This window comes from Anopheles moucheti, chromosome 3, assembly GCF_943734755.1.
Source record: "Anopheles moucheti chromosome 3, idAnoMoucSN_F20_07, whole genome shotgun sequence".
In the NCBI taxonomy this organism is placed as follows: Eukaryota; Metazoa; Arthropoda; class Insecta; order Diptera; family Culicidae; genus Anopheles; species Anopheles moucheti.
Window position 1 is genome coordinate 30,762,676 of NC_069141.1, and position 18,946 is coordinate 30,781,621.

At 47.7% G+C, this 18,946-nt stretch overlaps 2 protein-coding genes across 3 annotated transcripts in view; one reads left to right on the top strand and one right to left on the bottom strand.

The window, feature by feature from the left end:
* Window positions 1-322: 322 nt before the first annotated feature.
* On the bottom strand, window positions 323-1,154 carry LOC128302596 (40S ribosomal protein S21). Of its 2 annotated transcripts, XM_053039449.1 has the most exons (4): window positions 1,058-1,154; window positions 917-975; window positions 461-652; window positions 323-389 (listed from the first exon to the last, which is right to left on the bottom strand). In XM_053039449.1, the coding sequence occupies exons 2-4, from the start codon at window positions 964-966 to the stop codon at window positions 380-382; spliced, it is 252 nt and encodes an 83-aa protein (XP_052895409.1). In that variant the 5' UTR covers window positions 967-975; window positions 1,058-1,154; the 3' UTR covers window positions 323-379. The 2 variants fall into 2 exon arrangements, with proteins under 2 accessions (XP_052895409.1, XP_052895410.1); XM_053039450.1 differs by lacking the exon at window positions 323-389 and having other exon boundaries at window positions 457-652.
* An 8,508-nt stretch (window positions 1,155-9,662) lies between these two features.
* Window positions 9,663-18,946, top strand: part of LOC128301703 (ankyrin repeat domain-containing protein 29) — a 198,137-nt gene continuing 188,853 nt past the window's right edge. Inside the window, exon 1 of the mRNA XM_053038296.1 lies at window positions 9,663-9,789. Within this exon, the coding sequence (XP_052894256.1) occupies window positions 9,778-9,789 (12 nt within the window). The 5' untranslated portion in view covers window positions 9,663-9,777. The remainder of the gene's footprint in view (window positions 9,790-18,946) is intronic.

The window sequence follows — 18,946 nt, forward strand, 5'->3', positions numbered from 1 at the left end:
CTCAAAACACCTGTCGCCAAGAACGAACCTGGAACTGTACAGAACTTATATCGTTTCAACGCTCACATAGGCTTCTAAGACACGGACTTAGCCCAAAACTGACCAAACCTTCTTAGCCGTTTGGGAGTGAGTTTTGGAAGGACTCATCAGCGTGCCAAGCATTTTAGACTTGCTAGGATTCGGAGGGCTTGGTTGAAACATTCAGTTAGATTCAAAAAGCCCATGAAATAGATTGCACTTTAAATACAATGTGTTCATGCAATAGTTTTACACTTGTCATCTATCTCCGTGAGAAAGGAAGGACTCTTGCACCATACAAAGCTAAGGATGTTTACGGAATTTTATTCACATGCCCCACCAAATACAAATATAAATGTATTTAATAGTTCCTGAAAGAAGAGAGGAGATTTTGTTAGCATCTTCTAGTTCTGAGTTGAAATTAATCGTACGTGTTACTTACTTTGACAGTAGTCCGTCCTTTTTGGCCAGACGAACGATGCAATCATCCGATTCACCCATACGACGGATCTCACCGCAAATAGCGTACACCTTAGACGTGTCCAGCATGCGACCAGTCTCGGGGTCTACATCGACGATGTTAATCTGGATGGAGGCATGATCCTTAGCGTGGATGATGCGGTTGCTCGAAGAGCTGAGAGATGCGAAAGAACAAATACCAAAAGTGAGGTTAGGCACGTAAACAAAATCCACACATCTGAGTGGTTCATTCAACACGGTTGTTCCATATTCAATCAACTTCACATCTACGTTTAGGGCACAGGATAATAATTAAATCCATGATAGTATTCGGTTCTATCCTTTAGTAATCCTATTGGACATTCTCCGACACGTGTTTACGAAATGTGAATGCACCTCCTATCGCAGCCTACAGCTGGACTCAGTCAGCGAAACTTACCACTTGCGGGGGCAGTACAAATCGACGAACTCTCCAGCATCGTTCTCCATTTTTGTTTGCTACAGAAGAAAGAACAGGTCAGCAATCGTTTTCGGCATGATTTATGTATGAAGAAGCAATTTAATACCGTAAAAATCTTACTTTTAGTCAGAGGATTTCTGAACCGACAACAAGGATTGACAAATGGCGGCGAAAGAAAGAATGAAAGAAAAAATGTGCGTAAATGCGGTTTGACAGCTGTACATTTGACAGCTGCACAGCTGTCAGCGATTATCTTGAGTGGAGAAAATTTTCTTGCTTTTTTAAATACGCAAGCACAAAATATATTTTGTGTCTTGATAAACAAAGCTCAGTGATATAGTTTCGCGGTCATTTGACTGTTTTTCTAATAGATTGTAGTGTTATGAAAGTAAAGAGATGATAATTTCAGTGTTAACGGTCATATATTGTGGAAGAAGCTCGTTGATTTGTTGTCATTTCAAAGCTTTCGTGTAGTGTGCGCGCGGAACATGTGGAAAAGCCGTGGAGGCATCGGAAAAGCACCGGCGAAAGGATGCATCAAAGTTTCGTTGGGAAGTGTGTTGGGAGTGTGTTTTGCATCGGAATGTAAATAAGGCGAGTGTCAAGGTAAAACTGTGAAAATGTCTCACTAGCAGAGTGCAGTTTGTAAGCAGAACGACTTTAAAGGTACTTTTCTTCATAGTTCCGAGTGGGCTGCTAATGATGTTGTGAGCTTTTCCACCATCGGAAAAGCTTTTCCTTTGGATACCGTGCACGGTGGCTGCAGGGTATCCTTTAGCGATAAACGTAAACAATGGAGAAACTAACGCATATTCACTTTCCATTAGCTGTTTGGTGCCGAAGGGAACCGGATAAGGCCTATAAATAGAAGGATATCGCCGCCGCCAATCGGTTACGCAAAACATTATCCTAACGCACGTGGAGTTCCGATTCGTTGCGGTTGTCCATTTATCTTCCCTTCTAATGGCCCGATCTCGAGTACGTAGGTTCGGAGTCGTCGGTCTGGCCGGAAGTAGCTGAAAGCGAATGTCAGAAACAGCGACAAAAGCAAGCCGAAAGCAGAGATCCAAACACGCAAAGGAAAGGACAGCCAAACGGCACATATAGAACGATGACGATGGGCTTTTACGCACCCCGGCTCCGGTTGCGCCAGAAGTTATTTTTTCCACTTTCTTCTCATCGTTCCGGACATGTCCTTCTACTGTCGGAAATGGTCCAAAGGGGGGGTTTTGTGGGTGGGTCGTAGTTTTACCCACCCGTAACACAACGTCAATTTCCCACTCCAGCCGATCGATTTGGATGCAAAGATAAAGCGTTTTGTTGATTACGGTTTTATTGGTAGGAAAGCGACGGAACACCAATGTTCTTCGAGCGCGGTGGGTTGTATGGGTTAGCAAAACAACCATGACCATGGCCTCAGTGTGTACACTTTTACACATACCTTCCTGGTCGTTCCTTCTCATAACTCATGCTCCTGCCGTCATGACACAATGGTAACTCGCCGAACGAACACCGGACAGGCGTGTACGAAAGCGCACCGTTCGATACCGGCCATAGTCTCGGCCCCACGCCAGATGGGGAAAGTTTTCATCGCGGGGTAGCTGGCGATTCAAATTGAATCACGCACATGTTGGCTTGTACACACCAGACCGATAACACAGGTTGCTTTCGCAACAGCAGCACGTGTAGCAGCGTGCGCGCGTTCCCTCGCGTACACCGACGACCTCCAAAAGTCGGTTGTACTGCACTTCCGAGCGACCGACCGACCGACAGCTCGAAGTGGAAGAAGCAGCATTAACAAAAACGCATGCCGACAATGGTTAATGTTAGAAAACAAAAGGAAAAGTTTAATGCGCTCGGTAATAGTCAACCGAAAGTTTTGCTTTTCGTTGCTTGTGATGAGATTTTTAACATCTGATTCGGATTGGCCCATGGCGGGGGGCATTAGCATTGTCGATAAAGTGAGTCCGAAGAAAGTCCCGGCGTGTAATGGTTTGGAGAATTTAAAACACTGCAGTTCGTAGGGGTATGCAAATTTAGCAACATGTGCTTAGTACAACAGACAAATAGGAAGCGAATGACTGACGTAAGATTTGAAGCATAAGTTAACTAACTGAACACTTGTAATAATTTATTATATTTCATAAGACGAGGTCTACTCTGCTTCCTTCTAGGCATGTCAAGTATTGTCTAAAGGCAGGTTATCTGTAACTTGAGTTGTCCTTTAACAAAACAGCCTGTCCTTCACGTATGGTATGTCTTATTCTGTTGGACGGTTTAAGTCCTATGCGACATTACAGAGTTTCTTTAAGGAGATTTCATAGATTTATATTTCTAATAAAAAATAGTTGCGGCTATTCAAATGTTCGAGGATCTCTTATGAGATTGATCGACAATCAAAGACGATCGAGTATTTCATGCATTACTTTATGAGGTAATCAGTATACTGATTGATACTTAACCTTGACTTGGAGGCTTAATCGGATATGTTTGTTGGTTCTAACCAAGAACACACTGCGTGCCACTCTCCCCGAACATCGTATCGGACCTTGAATGGTAAAAACGCAAACAAATTTAACTACTAAATGTATCTTGTTTTTTCTTATCGCAGAAAACCTTCAGACGGAAGCGTTTTATTGCATCCATGTCCAAAAAAGGAGGAGAAATTCTTATCTTACCAGCCATTACACCGTCTCCCACTGGCCGTTATCACATTCGGGGCGACCGTAAATTTGTTCTGTCGCTTCATCATCGGCATCACCCGACAGTGGTCATCTTCCGCCATCATCCGGTTTGCTGGTTTGAACCTGTCGACAAAGTGTTACTCTCGTGCAACTGTTCTGCAAAAAAAACTAGGTGAGATGATTACCTGTTTTGGAGAGCAAATTCCGACGATACCGGTTGTTTGTGGTTTAGCGGTTGGGCCGCGTACCGGGCCGCTCGGTTATCTAAGCGCACGTCGGATGCTTGGTGGATGTGTGTAGCCGGTTGCGTTTTATTTTTCGCTTGCCCGTTAAGATATCGGCCAACTCTACAGGTTCAATTGCGGTCCCCCTGGCCCGGGTTCCTGACAGTTTCTGAGAAGGCAAGCTATTGAAATGTTTTAAAGCGTGATTTGCTTTCATCCGTTCCTATGGTGGAATGTTTTGGCCACACTCTTGACTTGTTCCGTTGGCCTTGGGTTGAGGGTTAGAAACTGCTGGTGTGCGGTTGTGTGTGTATTCAGTTTACCGGCCGCATCAGGTGCAGGGCTGTGGTGCGCTTTGCAGGGTGCATCTTCGTTCGGATTGAGCTCGAAGAAACTCGACATGAAAAAGGCGGCTGCGGGAGTTGTTACTGGAGCGAAATGGGGAAAGTGAGCGTGTGCGGTGGGCTATGTGGCGTGTGCCTGCCTCACCACCCTTCCTACCATGTGTACACATGCGGCCAAAAGGGAAGCAACAATGGTAGTGATGCGCGATCGCCGGGGTAATACGCGCGCTGAGGTGGTGCGTTTCAACTGCTTTTCCCCAACACTACGTGCCTTCCTCGGGCCCGGGGTCTTGCCCGATACGGTCCTATGTGTTTTACACGGCCACGCGAAGAGAGGTGGTAGTGAATTTTCCACCGCCTGACAGTTACCGTTTGGTTTGGCGGCGACCAGGCCCCCACAGGCGGTAGTGGTTGAATTGGTTTAATGATGTTTATATTTCCGATCCCAGACGCGCTCGCAGTCTCGTGCGAATCGTGATCCACTGTGGTACGGAAACTATATGCACACACGCGGTGTGCTTGGCGCGTGCTAGTGTGGGTGTGTGCGGGATCTTAAAACAGGGCGATCAATCGATCGACGCGTGCGTTTCAGAACCCGAGCTAGAATCGGTCAGCTGCTGCACCCGGGAAGGCCTGATAGTTGCCACCACCAAAACAAAAAAAAAATACAAGTGGCCAGTTGTCTAACATTGAGGTGACGGAATTAGAATTAACCACCGGTGACAATTCGGACACCGTCAGATCGATCTACCACCATTGATCTTTACCTGTGTATCGGTGTGATTCGGGTAACCAGTTCTAACTCTCCCGTTTGCTGGGACGAGAGATTGATGTGTGAGTGGCGTCGTCGTGTGGAGCAGTGCCCGATAAGGGTTCATTTCAATGAGTTTAAGCAGTGCAATCTGATAGTGACGCGGTAATGGACGAAGAAAATGGCGCGCGAGTGTTTCTAAAAGTTTTAAAGTTTTTACTAGTGTTTTATTGCTTTCTTAGTATCTTTTGTGTGTAAAGTTAGTGCAGTTTTCTGTGTACTATCTTCTTCGGAAGGTACAGTGCGTGAATTGATGTGTTTGATCCGATAACTCTAAGCCGAAAGATCATCGTCATTAGGTAAGCAGATCGCGTACGATCGATATTGGATGGACGCTAAAATTTTTTCCATTTCGTTCTTCTGTGTTGCAACAGGTGTGTGTTGCTAGGTCGATTTTTTCATCTTTTTGCATGTCTTAAGCACCGTTGGGAATCATCATGTGTATTCTTTTGCGGGCATTGTAGTACATTTGTTTTAGGTTAGCATATGCTGAAGATGTACATGGGAAGCAAGACCAAGTTTACACACTTGAACGGCAAAATTGGCATTGGATATCACTTGCCAGGGCTTTAAGAAAACATGCTTATACGAAGCAATTATTACTGTACCTTACAGAGCTTTAAAAATACGACACCAAATCATAGGAACTCTTCCGTAACGCTGACAAGCGAAAGGCATGTCTGGATCTGGTCAATTATGTCTGGCCTTTTCTGGATTGTTTGTACTACATTTACCCGTAGCTTATCTATGTTTCTAATATCCTTTCTCTTTAAAGGTGTTAACATATTTTCTTGGCGATCTTTCTCTCTAAGATCATTAATCGCAGTGTGACAAATGATGAACCTTCAGAGGACTGCACTTGACATGTATTGTAGCTAACAGATAGCTAACAGTATGACGCACTACATTGATAACTGCCTAATTTTTGCGGTACTAAAATAGCTCGATTCTTGAGTCCGTCTTAATTATGGCCCATCTAATGTATTTTCCCCAAACACGGTTCTGTCAAACTTCAAAACCAGTCATAATCGAGCTCAATTATTAGCAAACAAATTATTTGATAGACTACGATTATCTCCTTAACAGGTTCTTCCCCGAGGTTAGTTGGGCGGGGTATCACCTAACACTTTCAGCACCACCCCGGTACAGGCAGGGGAAAATGGAATCTTCCCATCCCAGTTCGCCCATTAGCAAGTGTTGAAAAGTGGTGGCTTTTGAGCGGAAAACCTCCTATACGGCCGAAGACGGCGGTTCCTTAGCTGCAGTGGGCCGTCGTTTCGTTGGATCGATAAAGTATCAACCCGTCTGCAGGAATGATGGTGACTCTGCCACAGTTTTGGTACCCGCTGGTGGTGGATGGAATCAATAATTAGCACTTTGAAGTCACGGGCAACAACAGCAGCAATACGATGGTACACGAGAACCCGAGGCGCACCCGGTTCCGTAGATGGGCATGCAACTACCCACCCTACTAAACAGCTATTAAGTCACCGTTAATGCCTTCGAATGTCAAACATTCGCCATTGACTTTGCTGAATGTGGCGCTGGATACCACGGTTGGGGGAACTGAAGTTGAAGGTTGATTTGTGTCCCGCTCCCCGGTTTGTAGATGGGCGTGCTGAATGGTGCTAAAATTTGCACCATCGTTCCACACCTCGCTGAGGGCTGAGGGTTGATGGCGCAGGTTTTCCCGCTATGTGTGTGAAAACGAAGCCCGGTTAGGTTATCATTCGAACGCGCGCGCGCCTCCCCATCTGGAGAACTTTGTCGCAAAAGTTAGCTTGTGGAAAATGCAAATCTATTATACCGCCATCATTCCGACTGCAAAACCACAGAAAAGGGCTGCAGTTCAAAGTTCGTCTGCTGCAGTTGCATGGTTGGTAGACGCGAGCTTTTATGAGCTCACCGGGGGCAGATCGGGAGATGTGTGTAGAGTTTGGGTAGTTGGTTCGGCTGGTTATTTGCATCGGTATGCGATGTCGTACCTCCGGAGTGGAGTGGTTAGCTAAGTGATATCAGCAAACGATTTCTGTACAGCAACTGTACCGGTGCTGCGAGATCCTGCTGTCTCCATCCGGGGAACCCTGAAGCCGAGGCCGCCTCTGTCGAGTGCTCAATCATTCGCGTCACGTCCGGAAAAGCTTGCCAGAGTTGAAGCGCATTTAGAAACTACTTGGTGTTTCCATGTCCTGCCATACAGCAGCCCCGGGAATCCACCCAGGAGAACGTTTTGAAAAAGGTGACGTACATGTGTACATGCATTTCCGGGTGGTGGTCCCTTCTTACCAGCGACAAAATTGGTTGGCGCGCTTGGTGTGAAACTTGGCAACACTTCTTCCCCCTCCCCCCTCTTGTGAACTTGTGTGTGAATGCAAATTAGGAAATTCAAAACCAATATACACCGTAACCGACCGAGCGCGCAAATGCTTTGGCGACGGTTTGTCTGTCGTGTCTCGCGGCCTGGAGGACTGTAAACTTTCACCATTTGCCTGTGTAATAACGGTTGCCGTGTGCTGCGCTATAGTTGGCAGAACGCTTGGCGGAAACCATCCCCGAGGTGGAATCTAAGTCAGACACATTATATGCCACCACGATGGCGATGGTTGTTGAGCGTTGGCGTCAGATGCACGTGCCTGGTTTGGCGTTTACGTTGCGAATTACCGTAATACCAAATTCTGACCTATTTTACGGTTGCTTCTGCTATCTGACTTCTTGATGGACGGATACGTTACGGAGAGCGGGGACTTTTGGGGTCTGAAGTTTTTCCACCGGGCACCCGCTAGCAGGGTGAGTCTGAAGTGTGTGCCTGAAGGTGAGATCCTTGTTGGAAGTGGAATATGTAACAGAGCTTCATAAACTGTTACAATTACAGCAAGAACTACTAACGAAGTTTGCGGAAATTGTCCTACCACTATTGAGCACGTGTGTGTGAGTGTGTGTGAGTGTGTGTGAGTGTGTGTGAGTGTGTGTGTGGCAGAATCGGATTCAATCTTTTCTAAATCAAATTAACAAAAGTTAAACGTCTAACCGGTCTCGATTCGATTGAAACTTCCCCATCTGCGAGCTAGAGGCACACAAAAAAAAAACTTCCCAAAACAAACCAAGGTGATCAACGATCGTGGAGAGACGCCCCCGGCTACTAATCGATATGCCCTAGCCACCATCACCATTAGTCGCCGAGATCACGTCGCCCGACGAGATCGGAACAAAATGAAGGGTTTTTCGAAGGGGGGTGGGGGGGGGGGGGGGGAACGGCGAAAAATTTGGTTGTATTTATAGACCATAATGCTTCTCCATGTCATGCTCGAAAACTTTCCTTCGGTGCTTCAGTGCCGCATGATAGCGATACACTCCAAAACGGGGGCAGGTTTGTGCAGAACAACACCATACAGCTATTCGCACACGAAACTAAACTCCCGTACACCGCACCGCCGGGGGTTTCTCGTGTTGTTTCGTGTGTGTGGGCGCACGTCAGCGAAACGGATACACGATGCTGCAAAGAGGAAAAGTTTATATAATTGTAGTTTAGCCAAAGTTTTGCAATATTCTCCATCCCGTGTGTTGCGTGTGTGTGTGTGTGATGTAACGAAGCCGCCGGTGCGCCGGGGTTTCGGATAGATTGCAATTTCGGATATGTGTGTGCGCTTGGTTTGTTGCGGGAGGGATCTTGGGTGGAGCATACCGCGTCTCGAAATCACTAACCCTAGAACGTGTTGTATCACACTGTACGTGCGCGTGTATTTTGAAGTTGTTTTATCTGTTTTTGTGTTTTTTTCTTCTCTTTGTAGGATACACAACACCATCACGGAGTGCAGTGAAACATCGAGTGCAAGTGCTGGCCTGGTTTGAGGCTGTCATTTGATCTGTTATTTGCGTGAAATCGCCCAGCAGAAGTGAAACACATCGAGTTCGAGAAATCGCTAGCAAAAAAAGTGTTGAAGGAAGGAAGGCAAAAATAGATCCCGATTGACTGGATAAAAGCGGCAGTTGATCTTCCAATAGCGCGATCATTAATACAAAAAATCCGATCGAGTTAACGTCGTTGCTACCAGTTGTTTGTTGTCAGAGAGATAGGAGAGGGTCTTTTACCTTTATTAGCCGTTAAACGTTCTGCTTCCGGTGCAGTATCTTTTTTAATGTGCTTAGTGTTCCGTGTTGAATTGCCTCTAGAGAGCGCACAAAAAGCGTCCTGATCTTAGGAAATCCGAGAAGAAAAAACAACAACAGGTTTTCTTGTTTGTAGTTAGAGGAAATGCGCGTAATTTCGTAGCGGTCAATTGATGTGTTCGTGTCCGCTTTCATGGTGTTCGGTATGTGCTCGGCGGATTTTTGTGCGCGTGGAAGTGCGTGTGTTTGTGCTGCTTAATTAAATATCATCCAAGCGCGGGGTGTGTGCGCGAGTGAGTGTGAAAGGAGTCGCGTTTTTCGATTGAAGTTTTGTCCGCGTTGTACAAAGTGGTCCGCTATTGAAGGATCGTTGGAACATAAATCAACGATAGCAAACGCATCGATTCGAGCGAGGAGCGACTAGCGATCGTACAAAAAACAACCAGCGTGTTCCGGTCCCGGTGGACGGAAGATTTCGTCCCTTCACCCGGTGCAGACGCAGGCAATCATCATCCGCTTGGCTGTCAGGTTGCGTTCCCTTCCGGTTCGGTGAAAATTGAATCCGATCCAGAAAACCCCAGCGGTTGGTGGTGGTGGCGAGACAAACACAGCGAGACGGGAAAAAAGCTTCTCGTCCACGCGCTCGGCAAATCGGATCAGCGAAATTGGAATGTCATTGAAGGTAAGCGGGTAGTTGACTTTGACCCGAACACCCGGACGAACGTTTACGTTTCAGCAGCATCTTCTGCCGTATTCGACCATTAGTGACCGGGTCCTTCGGGAGGGTTCCTCTTTCTTCCGTGCCCGAATCGCCGTGTCGCGTTTCCTGTTGCGTTATTAATTACACTATCGATTTATATAAATCTTTGTTCCAACTCTCTCATGCTGGACCGCTGCCCCTCATTCTGCGGGAAATGGCCGCTGGGGATTATTTTGTGTATCTGCCCGTACCGGTTCTTTCTACTGATTGGCTTTTTCTGCTGCTGTTCCATAAAGGGGGCTATTGGGTAGCTTATTAATTGAACAAGGTTTTCGAAGAAAGAAAGCAGGATGCGGCATCCTTGCTCGTTCCGACGGCCCTTTCGGCGCTGTATGGGCGACAAGATGTCCGACGGCTGAACGAAATTAACTCATCTGAAAGATTTATTAGTGATATTCCCCCTGGGTGTGTTTTGTTTGCGATACGGTGCCCGGGGGTGCGAGCCGGGTGGGAGATTGATCGATTGTACGTGATGTAAATATTTAATAATAATTCGCATTCAATTCGTTTTAGTTCCGGTCTGTGGTGTTTGGAAAGAAGCTGCACAAACTACACATAAACACACACTCTTTAAGGCGAACAAGCATGGAGCATTGGATCCACCAAAGGAGCAAGAAAGTAATGCTTGCTAGGCGAAGAAAGAGAGTAGCACATGGATCGTTTGCCCACCGCTAATTGTTCGTTTGAGAATGCAAATAAGCACTGCAGCGCGCGCTTTGCCTTCTGTGGCACACTGGCGAAAAGGTGAGCTCGGGTGCCATGAAGGTAAAGCACAACCGAGTCTCTTGGCTGGCCCCGTTTTAGCACCGGGCGGCGCAGTCAAGTCGAACAAATATTGATCTGCTGATAGTATCGGGGGTCCCCCTGCCATCGCCGAATGTACCGAGTGGACCCCGGTGCGTTCTGTTGCATACTGCAACCGGGTACGGCGTGTGCAACGGCCCGAACCTACTCCGCCAAACCTGACGAGACCCGGTCTATAGTTTGCCGGTGTGTTGGCCTGCTCCACATTATCATTATCGCTACGATCGCTACGAAACCAGGCAAGTTCCTCCGTATGAGTGCATACCGTATGGTGAGCTGAGTGAGCATGCATTCCTGAAGCAAAACTGTTTGCTGTGCTTTGCACCTCCAGCGTGCGGAAATGGAAAGGAACTGGAAAGGAAGCACGGATGGGTGGGGGGTACAGAATCACCTGAATGCAGTAATAGTCTCGAAAACCCGCCGTTGCCGTTGGGATGATCACACCCGCCACACGCCCGTGGGTAATATGTGCGTAGAACTGGAACGCGGTGTTCCATGCAGCACGGCAAGGGCTATTGCAGTTTCCATTCCATTGCACAATTCGCCTTCTTGCCGTCTGCCAACTGCAACACGCTCGCTCGCGATACACAAGAAAGGGAAAATAATGCGACCGTATCGAAGAGTCGAGTCGCAAAGGCGGCAAAAGAATGGCGAGGGCTTGGGCGCTTGGGAGGTTAGTGCAAGTTTATTGCCGGTTTATGGTGCGCGTTTGTTCGCGATTAGCTTTCCCGGGGATCCAAAGCGGGATTTCTTTTTGCCCTCGAACGCTCGCTCGAAAAGCAGTCCCAGCAGCAGACTGGGAATGGTATTTGCGAGTGTCTGTCTGTGTGTGTGTCGTATGGAGTTTTGCAATGAATGGGAGGATACAAAGGGAAGAAAAAGCGGTTTGATCCCTACGACACGGCGCTGGACGGTGAAACCGTTTAACCGGCGGACACACGATGCTGCGATAATCCGTTATGATCATCATCAGCTGGTCAGCTGAAGGGGTTTAGATTGAAACGCTTTAGGCACACGGCGGCTGTACGGCACGATGATGTGACCCATTTTTTGTTTTTGCCATCGTCGGTACCGGCCGGTCGCGTTCGAAAACCACGGCTCGCATGGCCGGTCGACATTTCTCATACGGCATACGGTGGACAAACACCGCCACCGATCAGGCCGTCGTTTTGGGTCGTCTATTGATATTTGGACAAGAATTTATTAACACTTGTAGCAGCGTAGCACCACACCATCGTGCTCCTCCCTTCCGGCAAAATTGAAAGAGGATGATTGGCATTGGTGTTCATGGGGGGAAGGATACCTTGGTCGTTCCGAAACAGAATGCGCTCCCATTTAGCGCTTATCGCTCGAACGAATGTCGGGAACGGAAGCGTACGAGCTTCCGGACAGTAAAGGTTTTGGGCACAATGATGGTGTTTCGTTCGACAGGCACATGATGTGTGCTCCACCTGCTCCACGACACATCATCCTGTGCAAATATTAGCGAAAACTCATTTGTGGACCACGGACGAAAGCGTTTGTCCGCCGGGAATTAGACGGTGTGTGTTAATTTGATTTTTTATGTCATTCGGTGTGAACTCCCCATGTGCTGTGGAGGAATTCTGCTGTTTTTTTTTTTGGGGAGGAGGGGTGGAGAATAGTTGAGGGATGGTCAAATTTGAGATCTGAGTCCTTCGGTAGTGTGGGCAACGTTACATCGCCATAGAGGAGTGTAAGTTTATTGCCATCTCCGGGGTGGCCTGGCAACGCAGTGAGGCACTCAAGAGTCTTCAAAAAATAATCGTCGCTGGATGGGACCGAAAAGAAGGACCGGACAGGTCCGGTCAATTAGGCTCAGATTACGTCCGCCGGTCCACCCAAATATGCAGACCCTCCGAAACACGTTCGGTCACGGCTCGCCAAAGTCCGGTAGCCGAATCGGGGCTCCAAGGTGATTTGAGAACGTCTGATCTCTGAGGGGTGAGTTTGGCAGTGGCTCTGCTACTTGCAGGCCCCTAGCGGCCTCTGTGCAAATATTGATGATGTGTTTCATGTTGAACATTCTCTTTCGACTATCGATTTATACCTTTTTTTTTCGCTTCACATTTTAGCCAAATCTGTCGTCTGTGAAGGAGGAGTGCCCCTGCTGCTTGTGTTTCTATCGTTTGTGCCATCCCAGACGTGTTGGGGCAGTTGGGGAGGGATTGCTGCTGTATGACGGAGGAATCATGTTGCGATTTTTATGATGTTCTCGGGTAGTCAAACCGACGATCGGCTCTCCACGATCCAAAGCGCCCGGGAACCGTGGTGTTGAAGAGCTGAGTAACTACTGAAACGGACGAGATTGATGGCTTGACGGTTGGCTTCTTTTTTCGTGCATGGATTATCTTTCGTCGTAAAATTTCTCGTTGATTTTGCCCGTTGCGTGCTGCGTGGCGAAAAGGAACCGGGTCTGGTAGAGATTGAGAAAAGAACAGTACAGTTCATAAGCACACAGCAAACGCGTACGGTGGTGCATTTGAGGGAGGTTTATTGTTTATCGTGCGTACCGTGAAAGGTACTGGATACTGGATGACTTAAGTTACAGCAAATGATGCCCCAGCTTTCAAGCCGGGGGATTTCTTTCGAGAGGATGAGCTACACAAATTGATGTCTTTTTGTTTTTCTCTCTCCAGTCCCTGTTCTAGTTGTTCACGTGGTGAAAACGAAGTTGTTCTTTATGGTGCACTGCACTGAGCCTGGTGTACAGAACGGTTTGACGAAAGTCCCCCGATGACAGTGGCTGAATTATGTATCAGGTCCTGTACGCGAACCAGGCTGTTGTGTACGTGCACGGTCGGGTAATGTTCTGTTGAACTGGTTTACATGCCCCCATGCGCGTGACAGCCCCGGTGCAAGCAAGTACAAACTAATTCGATAAATTGACAGTCGGAAAATTGTCTTGCGGGAAGCGCAACATGCAACATTAATGATCATGCACCGTTCTTGAGCAATCGGAAACCAATTTGTGTGTGTGCATGTGTGTTGAAAAAGGATCTATTTAGGTCCTTATGATAATAATGTATGGCGTGGTGTGTACCCCCCCACGCTGTACGTACACGATATTGATCTTAGGCGAAGTACATTCGAGAGAGACATTGTACAAAAGCAAGAAGTGACACATTCGAACAGATTTGCTTGTTTCTCATCAATTCAAGCAATTGAACGCGTCATTTTCTATCGTGTTATTTTTTTCCTTTGACTAAAAGTTCATTGTCGCGAAACTCCTGATATTGCAGCAGATTGTGTTTCACATCCTACGCAATCTGCGCAATTTTGTAACTGTAGCGCAGTAGTGTTGATCTTGCCTTTTTTAATACTTTACTTTGCGCGTGCAAACAGTGGGACAGCTGTTTCGTTTCACTTCGGTTTCGAGTTTTGCAATACTGTTGGTTACTTGTTTCTTCGCTTTTGTTGCCATATCTGCTTGCCATACCCTGCCCCGAGGGTAGAGCGCTGCGGTACATTGGGAGCCCGCTTTGTCTATAGGTCCCGGCGGGCAGTTCATTATTGCGTCAGAACAGAACAGCAGCGGGTGGCTCCTTGGGAAGGCCAGGAGACGCCGGCTAAAGTTGCAGCAAAAGTTCTCCGGCCGGCGGCCGGGGCCTTGGCCCTGCGTCCAGTCAAAACACTCCAAAAATTCCCCGAATCCTTCCGCACATCCATTTCGCGTGGCCGTGTTGATGTTCGATGCAAATAGACCGTTGGGCATGAAAACGGTGAATTCGTGGGCCCCCACCATTTCTAGACGAGAGTCGTGCAGTTCAAGATGTGCACCGACCGGCCGAGACCGTTTTTCGTTTTGCGTTCGGTCGGTTTGATTCGAGTCGAGTGGTGGTACTTGCTCGAGCACCAACGAGCTCTCGAGTCGAAGAAGAGCAATAAAAAAATAGTTTCCGAGGACGTTTGTCCTTTTTTTTTGGGGGGGGAGGGGGGGTTGTTGTTGCTGGCGCTAACTCAAACGGGCAACACGATTGAGTGACCCTGCTCCCCCTTTTCGTTCTGCTCCTCTGGGGGCGCCTCAGAAGTGGCAAAAATGTGTAAGAAAAAAGGAGAAGGAGGTCCTCGGAGACGGGACGTGCGGTAGAAAAATGGCAAAAATTGGATTCTCTTGTAGTGCCTCCCACCACCCACCACCCTGTTACATCCATCAGTGGCCAAGTCCTGCTTCCTGCTTCCTGTTCTGTCAGGATCCAAATTGATGCGCGTTGATGCTCCGCTCCGTACCACGCGCAATGCGTTTCGCGACAAATCCGTTGTGTCTGGGGTCTGGGTTCCCCATTTCGGTTGGTGGAGAAAAATGATCAAGCATAATGAACTGTTGTTTTTGAAGAGCACTACTACCACCACCATCACCCGGACGCCCGGACCGAAGCGCACTCATCGTCGTCGTCATCGCTGGAAGTGGCCATCAGGACTTGCCAAGGCACAGCGGCCACCATTTACCGATGGTCAGTAGCAGCAGCAGTGTGTGTGTGTGGTCGTGTAATTTTTGTGTATGTTTTTTCTTCTCTCCCTCGAGTGTACAATTGTTTGGAGTGTGTTATTTTTCGTCCTTATCTCCATTTTTCTTCTCCATTGGAAAGCTCCCATTGCAAGGGCTTCGTCCATTCATTGCCTATGGAAACATATTTCCAGTAGTGATGGGTAAAATGATTATTTTGCCGTAATCGTAGCAAGCGAGTCGATCCCGGATTAATGCAGAACTTAGTTTTACTGGGGGGATATCTGTTCCTCAAACAGAAAAACAAACATTGACTGAAGCTGATAATAATGTATTTAATGTTGATGAAATTTGTCCGCCATACTTCGCTAATTAAGTGAAGTTTTGCTATTTACTAACATCAATTAGGATCTACACAACATATGACAGACGTCACGCCTTGGATGGCATGGGACTCGGGTTATTGAGAGCACCTTGTCGCAAATGAAAGATCTTCCTGGAATAGCAATCGAAGTAGCCCGGAACAAGTGGAAGTAGCCACAGAGGTAGTTTAAATTAACCGGAATCAAGGTCTGTGTAGGATAGAGGTCGAGTAATAGCCAAGATAGAGGTTCGCCATTTTGGATTTCATTTGACGTTTGGTCGCCCGTGCAAGATTCCTTGCGTCTAGCCTACTTGTTTACTATATCGCGAAGTTTCACAATTAGCTTGGTCGTTAAAGTTTTCCTTCGTTTTGAATGCCTTTAGTTAAAACAGCAAACTGTTGATGGTTTTATAAAGTGGTGTGTGGTCATCACCTATTAGTGTTCTGAAACCAAGAGTTGATCACACGGTACCGGACTTTCACGTCGTACTGTGAACCGGGAGATATGATGAGCCTCATCCTCTTCCTCATATGTGAAGAGCCTCACCTACTCGTTGTCAAATGATCGCTTTACAAAATCCGATTCTTTGCCTTCTCCCCTGCCTTGAACATCAATAATTCCTAACACCAATCGCCAATAAAATCTGCAGAGCTTATTCCGGACTAAAATCGAAAAACAGCGACACAAATTTTCAATCAAATCTAAAACAATAAAAATCTTGTTGCTATGACCGACCCGATTAATCAACATAACTACACACAAAACATTTAAATGGAAAAGGGCGTCCAAACGTCAAATCACGTGTAACGAACTTTTGGCTACTTGTCAAATTGCTCTATATTACTCGACCTCTATCCTACACAGACCTTGAACGAATAGTCAAGAGCGGAATAATAGTCATTGGAAAAGTCCTGTGTCATCGTAGTAATCCGGAGTACCATCGAAACAATTCGGATTGGTCCTAAACTAATCGAAATCCCCTGAGCCGTTCGAAATTCCCGGAGTCGTCTGAATATCCTTGGAGCTTAATTCCCTTTTTTCAGAGGACACGTCGTAGTGGATTCTCGAATTCCCATCACTAATTCTCAAGCACGATGTCCGTTACAATTGGCGATTGAGTTTGCGATTGTTTGAGCGATTCACAGCAACAACAAAAAAAAGGAATGAATGGAAAAACTGAACTAACAGACGAATACGAGCTATTTCCGTGACGGAGGGGGGACAGTTGGGGCAGTATTTGCAACGCAAACAAACCAACCGACGCAGACACACACGCACACAATGTGCTGGTTACGCGTGCAAACTAGGAGCAAATGGATGAGGTTTTTCCTGTGAAGATGGCCATTTTCTGGGTGGAAATGGTACTGAGGATACCGAGCTGGTGATGGTATAATTTCACGGTCCCTGGAGAGAGAGAGAGAACGAGCGAAGAAGAGTATATCAAAGTGAACGGATATGGAGTGGTTCTGGTCCGATTTCCTTTCGGTTTTCCGAATCGATAGGAACACACCCGGATGCTAGCGGGAGCGAGCGAAACCAGACTCTGACGACGTAGGCATGAATGTGTGTGTGTGTAAGCGAATATGTGCCGGCGAGTGCCAACCGGTGGGGCCGAGTAGTGAGGAGGACAAGATTTATGCTCATCGCTTTTCCTGTCCCGTTGCTGCACCTCTTCAGCCCAACACAGCTCGCTCCGCGCGATCCTGCAAGATCTGGAACGATGGCAAAACCCCCGAACCTCCTCCGAGGTAGAAGACAGTCAAGGTTTCTAGGCTAAGCTAGGCGTACGGGGAAAACAAAAGGCCAAGGAAACTATTCTGCGCGTTGCAAACAGCGGCAGCGGGAATGATATGTGGTCGGAAGGGATGGATGGCCCTCCCCCCAACGACAGCCGGGGGTCGGCGGACGTCTCGGCAAAACGTAAGTTATGAGCAGATAATTCCCGTTTAATTTTAATCTGTCGGCGTTTGTGCCAGCAAGTCAGCAGCGCCATAACTAAGCCGATCGGCGACAAACCCCGACCCCGGCCGAAAACTGAGGATTTGTTTCACTTTCACTTGGCACCGGGGGATCGCTAAAGTTTTTCGTTTTTATGGGTTACAGATGGGCCAAAAGGCAGGCGAATTCTTCAACGTTTCAGGGCAGACCGACCGACGGAGGCCATTTGCCAAAAACAAAACAAAAAAAATGTACAGGAGCAAGATAGAATCCCCTCGCAGCCCCAAGACGATTTGGGGTGAACGAATAGCGAACATCTTTCTGCTCCGGATGCTTGAACAACCCCGGGCACACCCGGGACACGGGCCCGGGGTGGAATGATAAAAGTGGAGACATGATTCGATCGTTTGAATCATAAGACATCCGCCAGTAAATCACGGTCGGTTTGACGGAAATGGCGGCATAAGTTGGTCGGAACGGGTTTCCTTTCTTCCTGTGGATTGTGCCGTTGCTGCTGGTGGCCCGGCGTTGCGTTAGGTCCGGACCGTTGGTTGGTGTGCTGGGCTGGGCGTGTGTGTGGTGCCGGGCAAACCATGCCAAGCATCTCAGGAAGCATAAACCGACACAGCCATGAACGGCAAGTTTCGGTAGAACTTTTGCCTGCGTCCGGAGGTTTAAGGGTTTAGATTTTGTTGGGGAAATAAAATAAAAATCCCTTTCTGCCCCTTTTTGGACCGAGCACCCAATGTTGGGGAAGGAGTGGGTTTTTTTTCTTGGGAGGATGCGCCTTACGGGGGATTTTCTATATGGGGAAAAGCGTAAAAGTTAGACCCCGGGAAAAGCCCATAAATTGTATGCATATGAGAATGGTGTCTGTCTTGTGGCGGTTGGGATCTCCCATTGCAGCACCCACTTCTGCGTACTTTCCGTCTGTATTTATGAGCGCGTGTGTGCTTGCGTCAAATAGTCAGAGTACGTTGGCGTTAGTGCCTTTCAATGCTGTAAGATTATCTTGCGGAAGGTTGCAAAGCATAACAATAGAGACACGGTCGGCGGAAAGTAGCATCCTGCCGGACATGAGGCGGACACGCGAGTCCGTCCAACCGCACGACAGCGTTGGCACGTGGTTAGCGCACGGGCGAAAAATGTGCTGCTTTCGGGTTCTGGGCGGGGGAAGTGTGTTCTCACTTTTCACCCCTACCGGAGAAAAGTACGGCTGCTGATGACCTAGATCTTGGGCGTACGTCACGGCCCCCCCGGGAACGAAGTGGAGAAGCACGCGGGAAAGTTCCCCGAAAAAAGGGCATCATTCAGGATTTGGTCCTGCGGGGTATTCAGGGTGGGACGGGGAGCTGAAGCTGTAGCTCCCACACGAGCGAGAAACAACTGGTAAACTGGTCCGCCTTCGCCGATGACGACAAACCGATAAACACGTCGTCCTTTTGTGTGTCGACCGACTCGACTCGATCGCTGGACGGGAAATGTCACTCTCTCGAAGTTCCAGGCC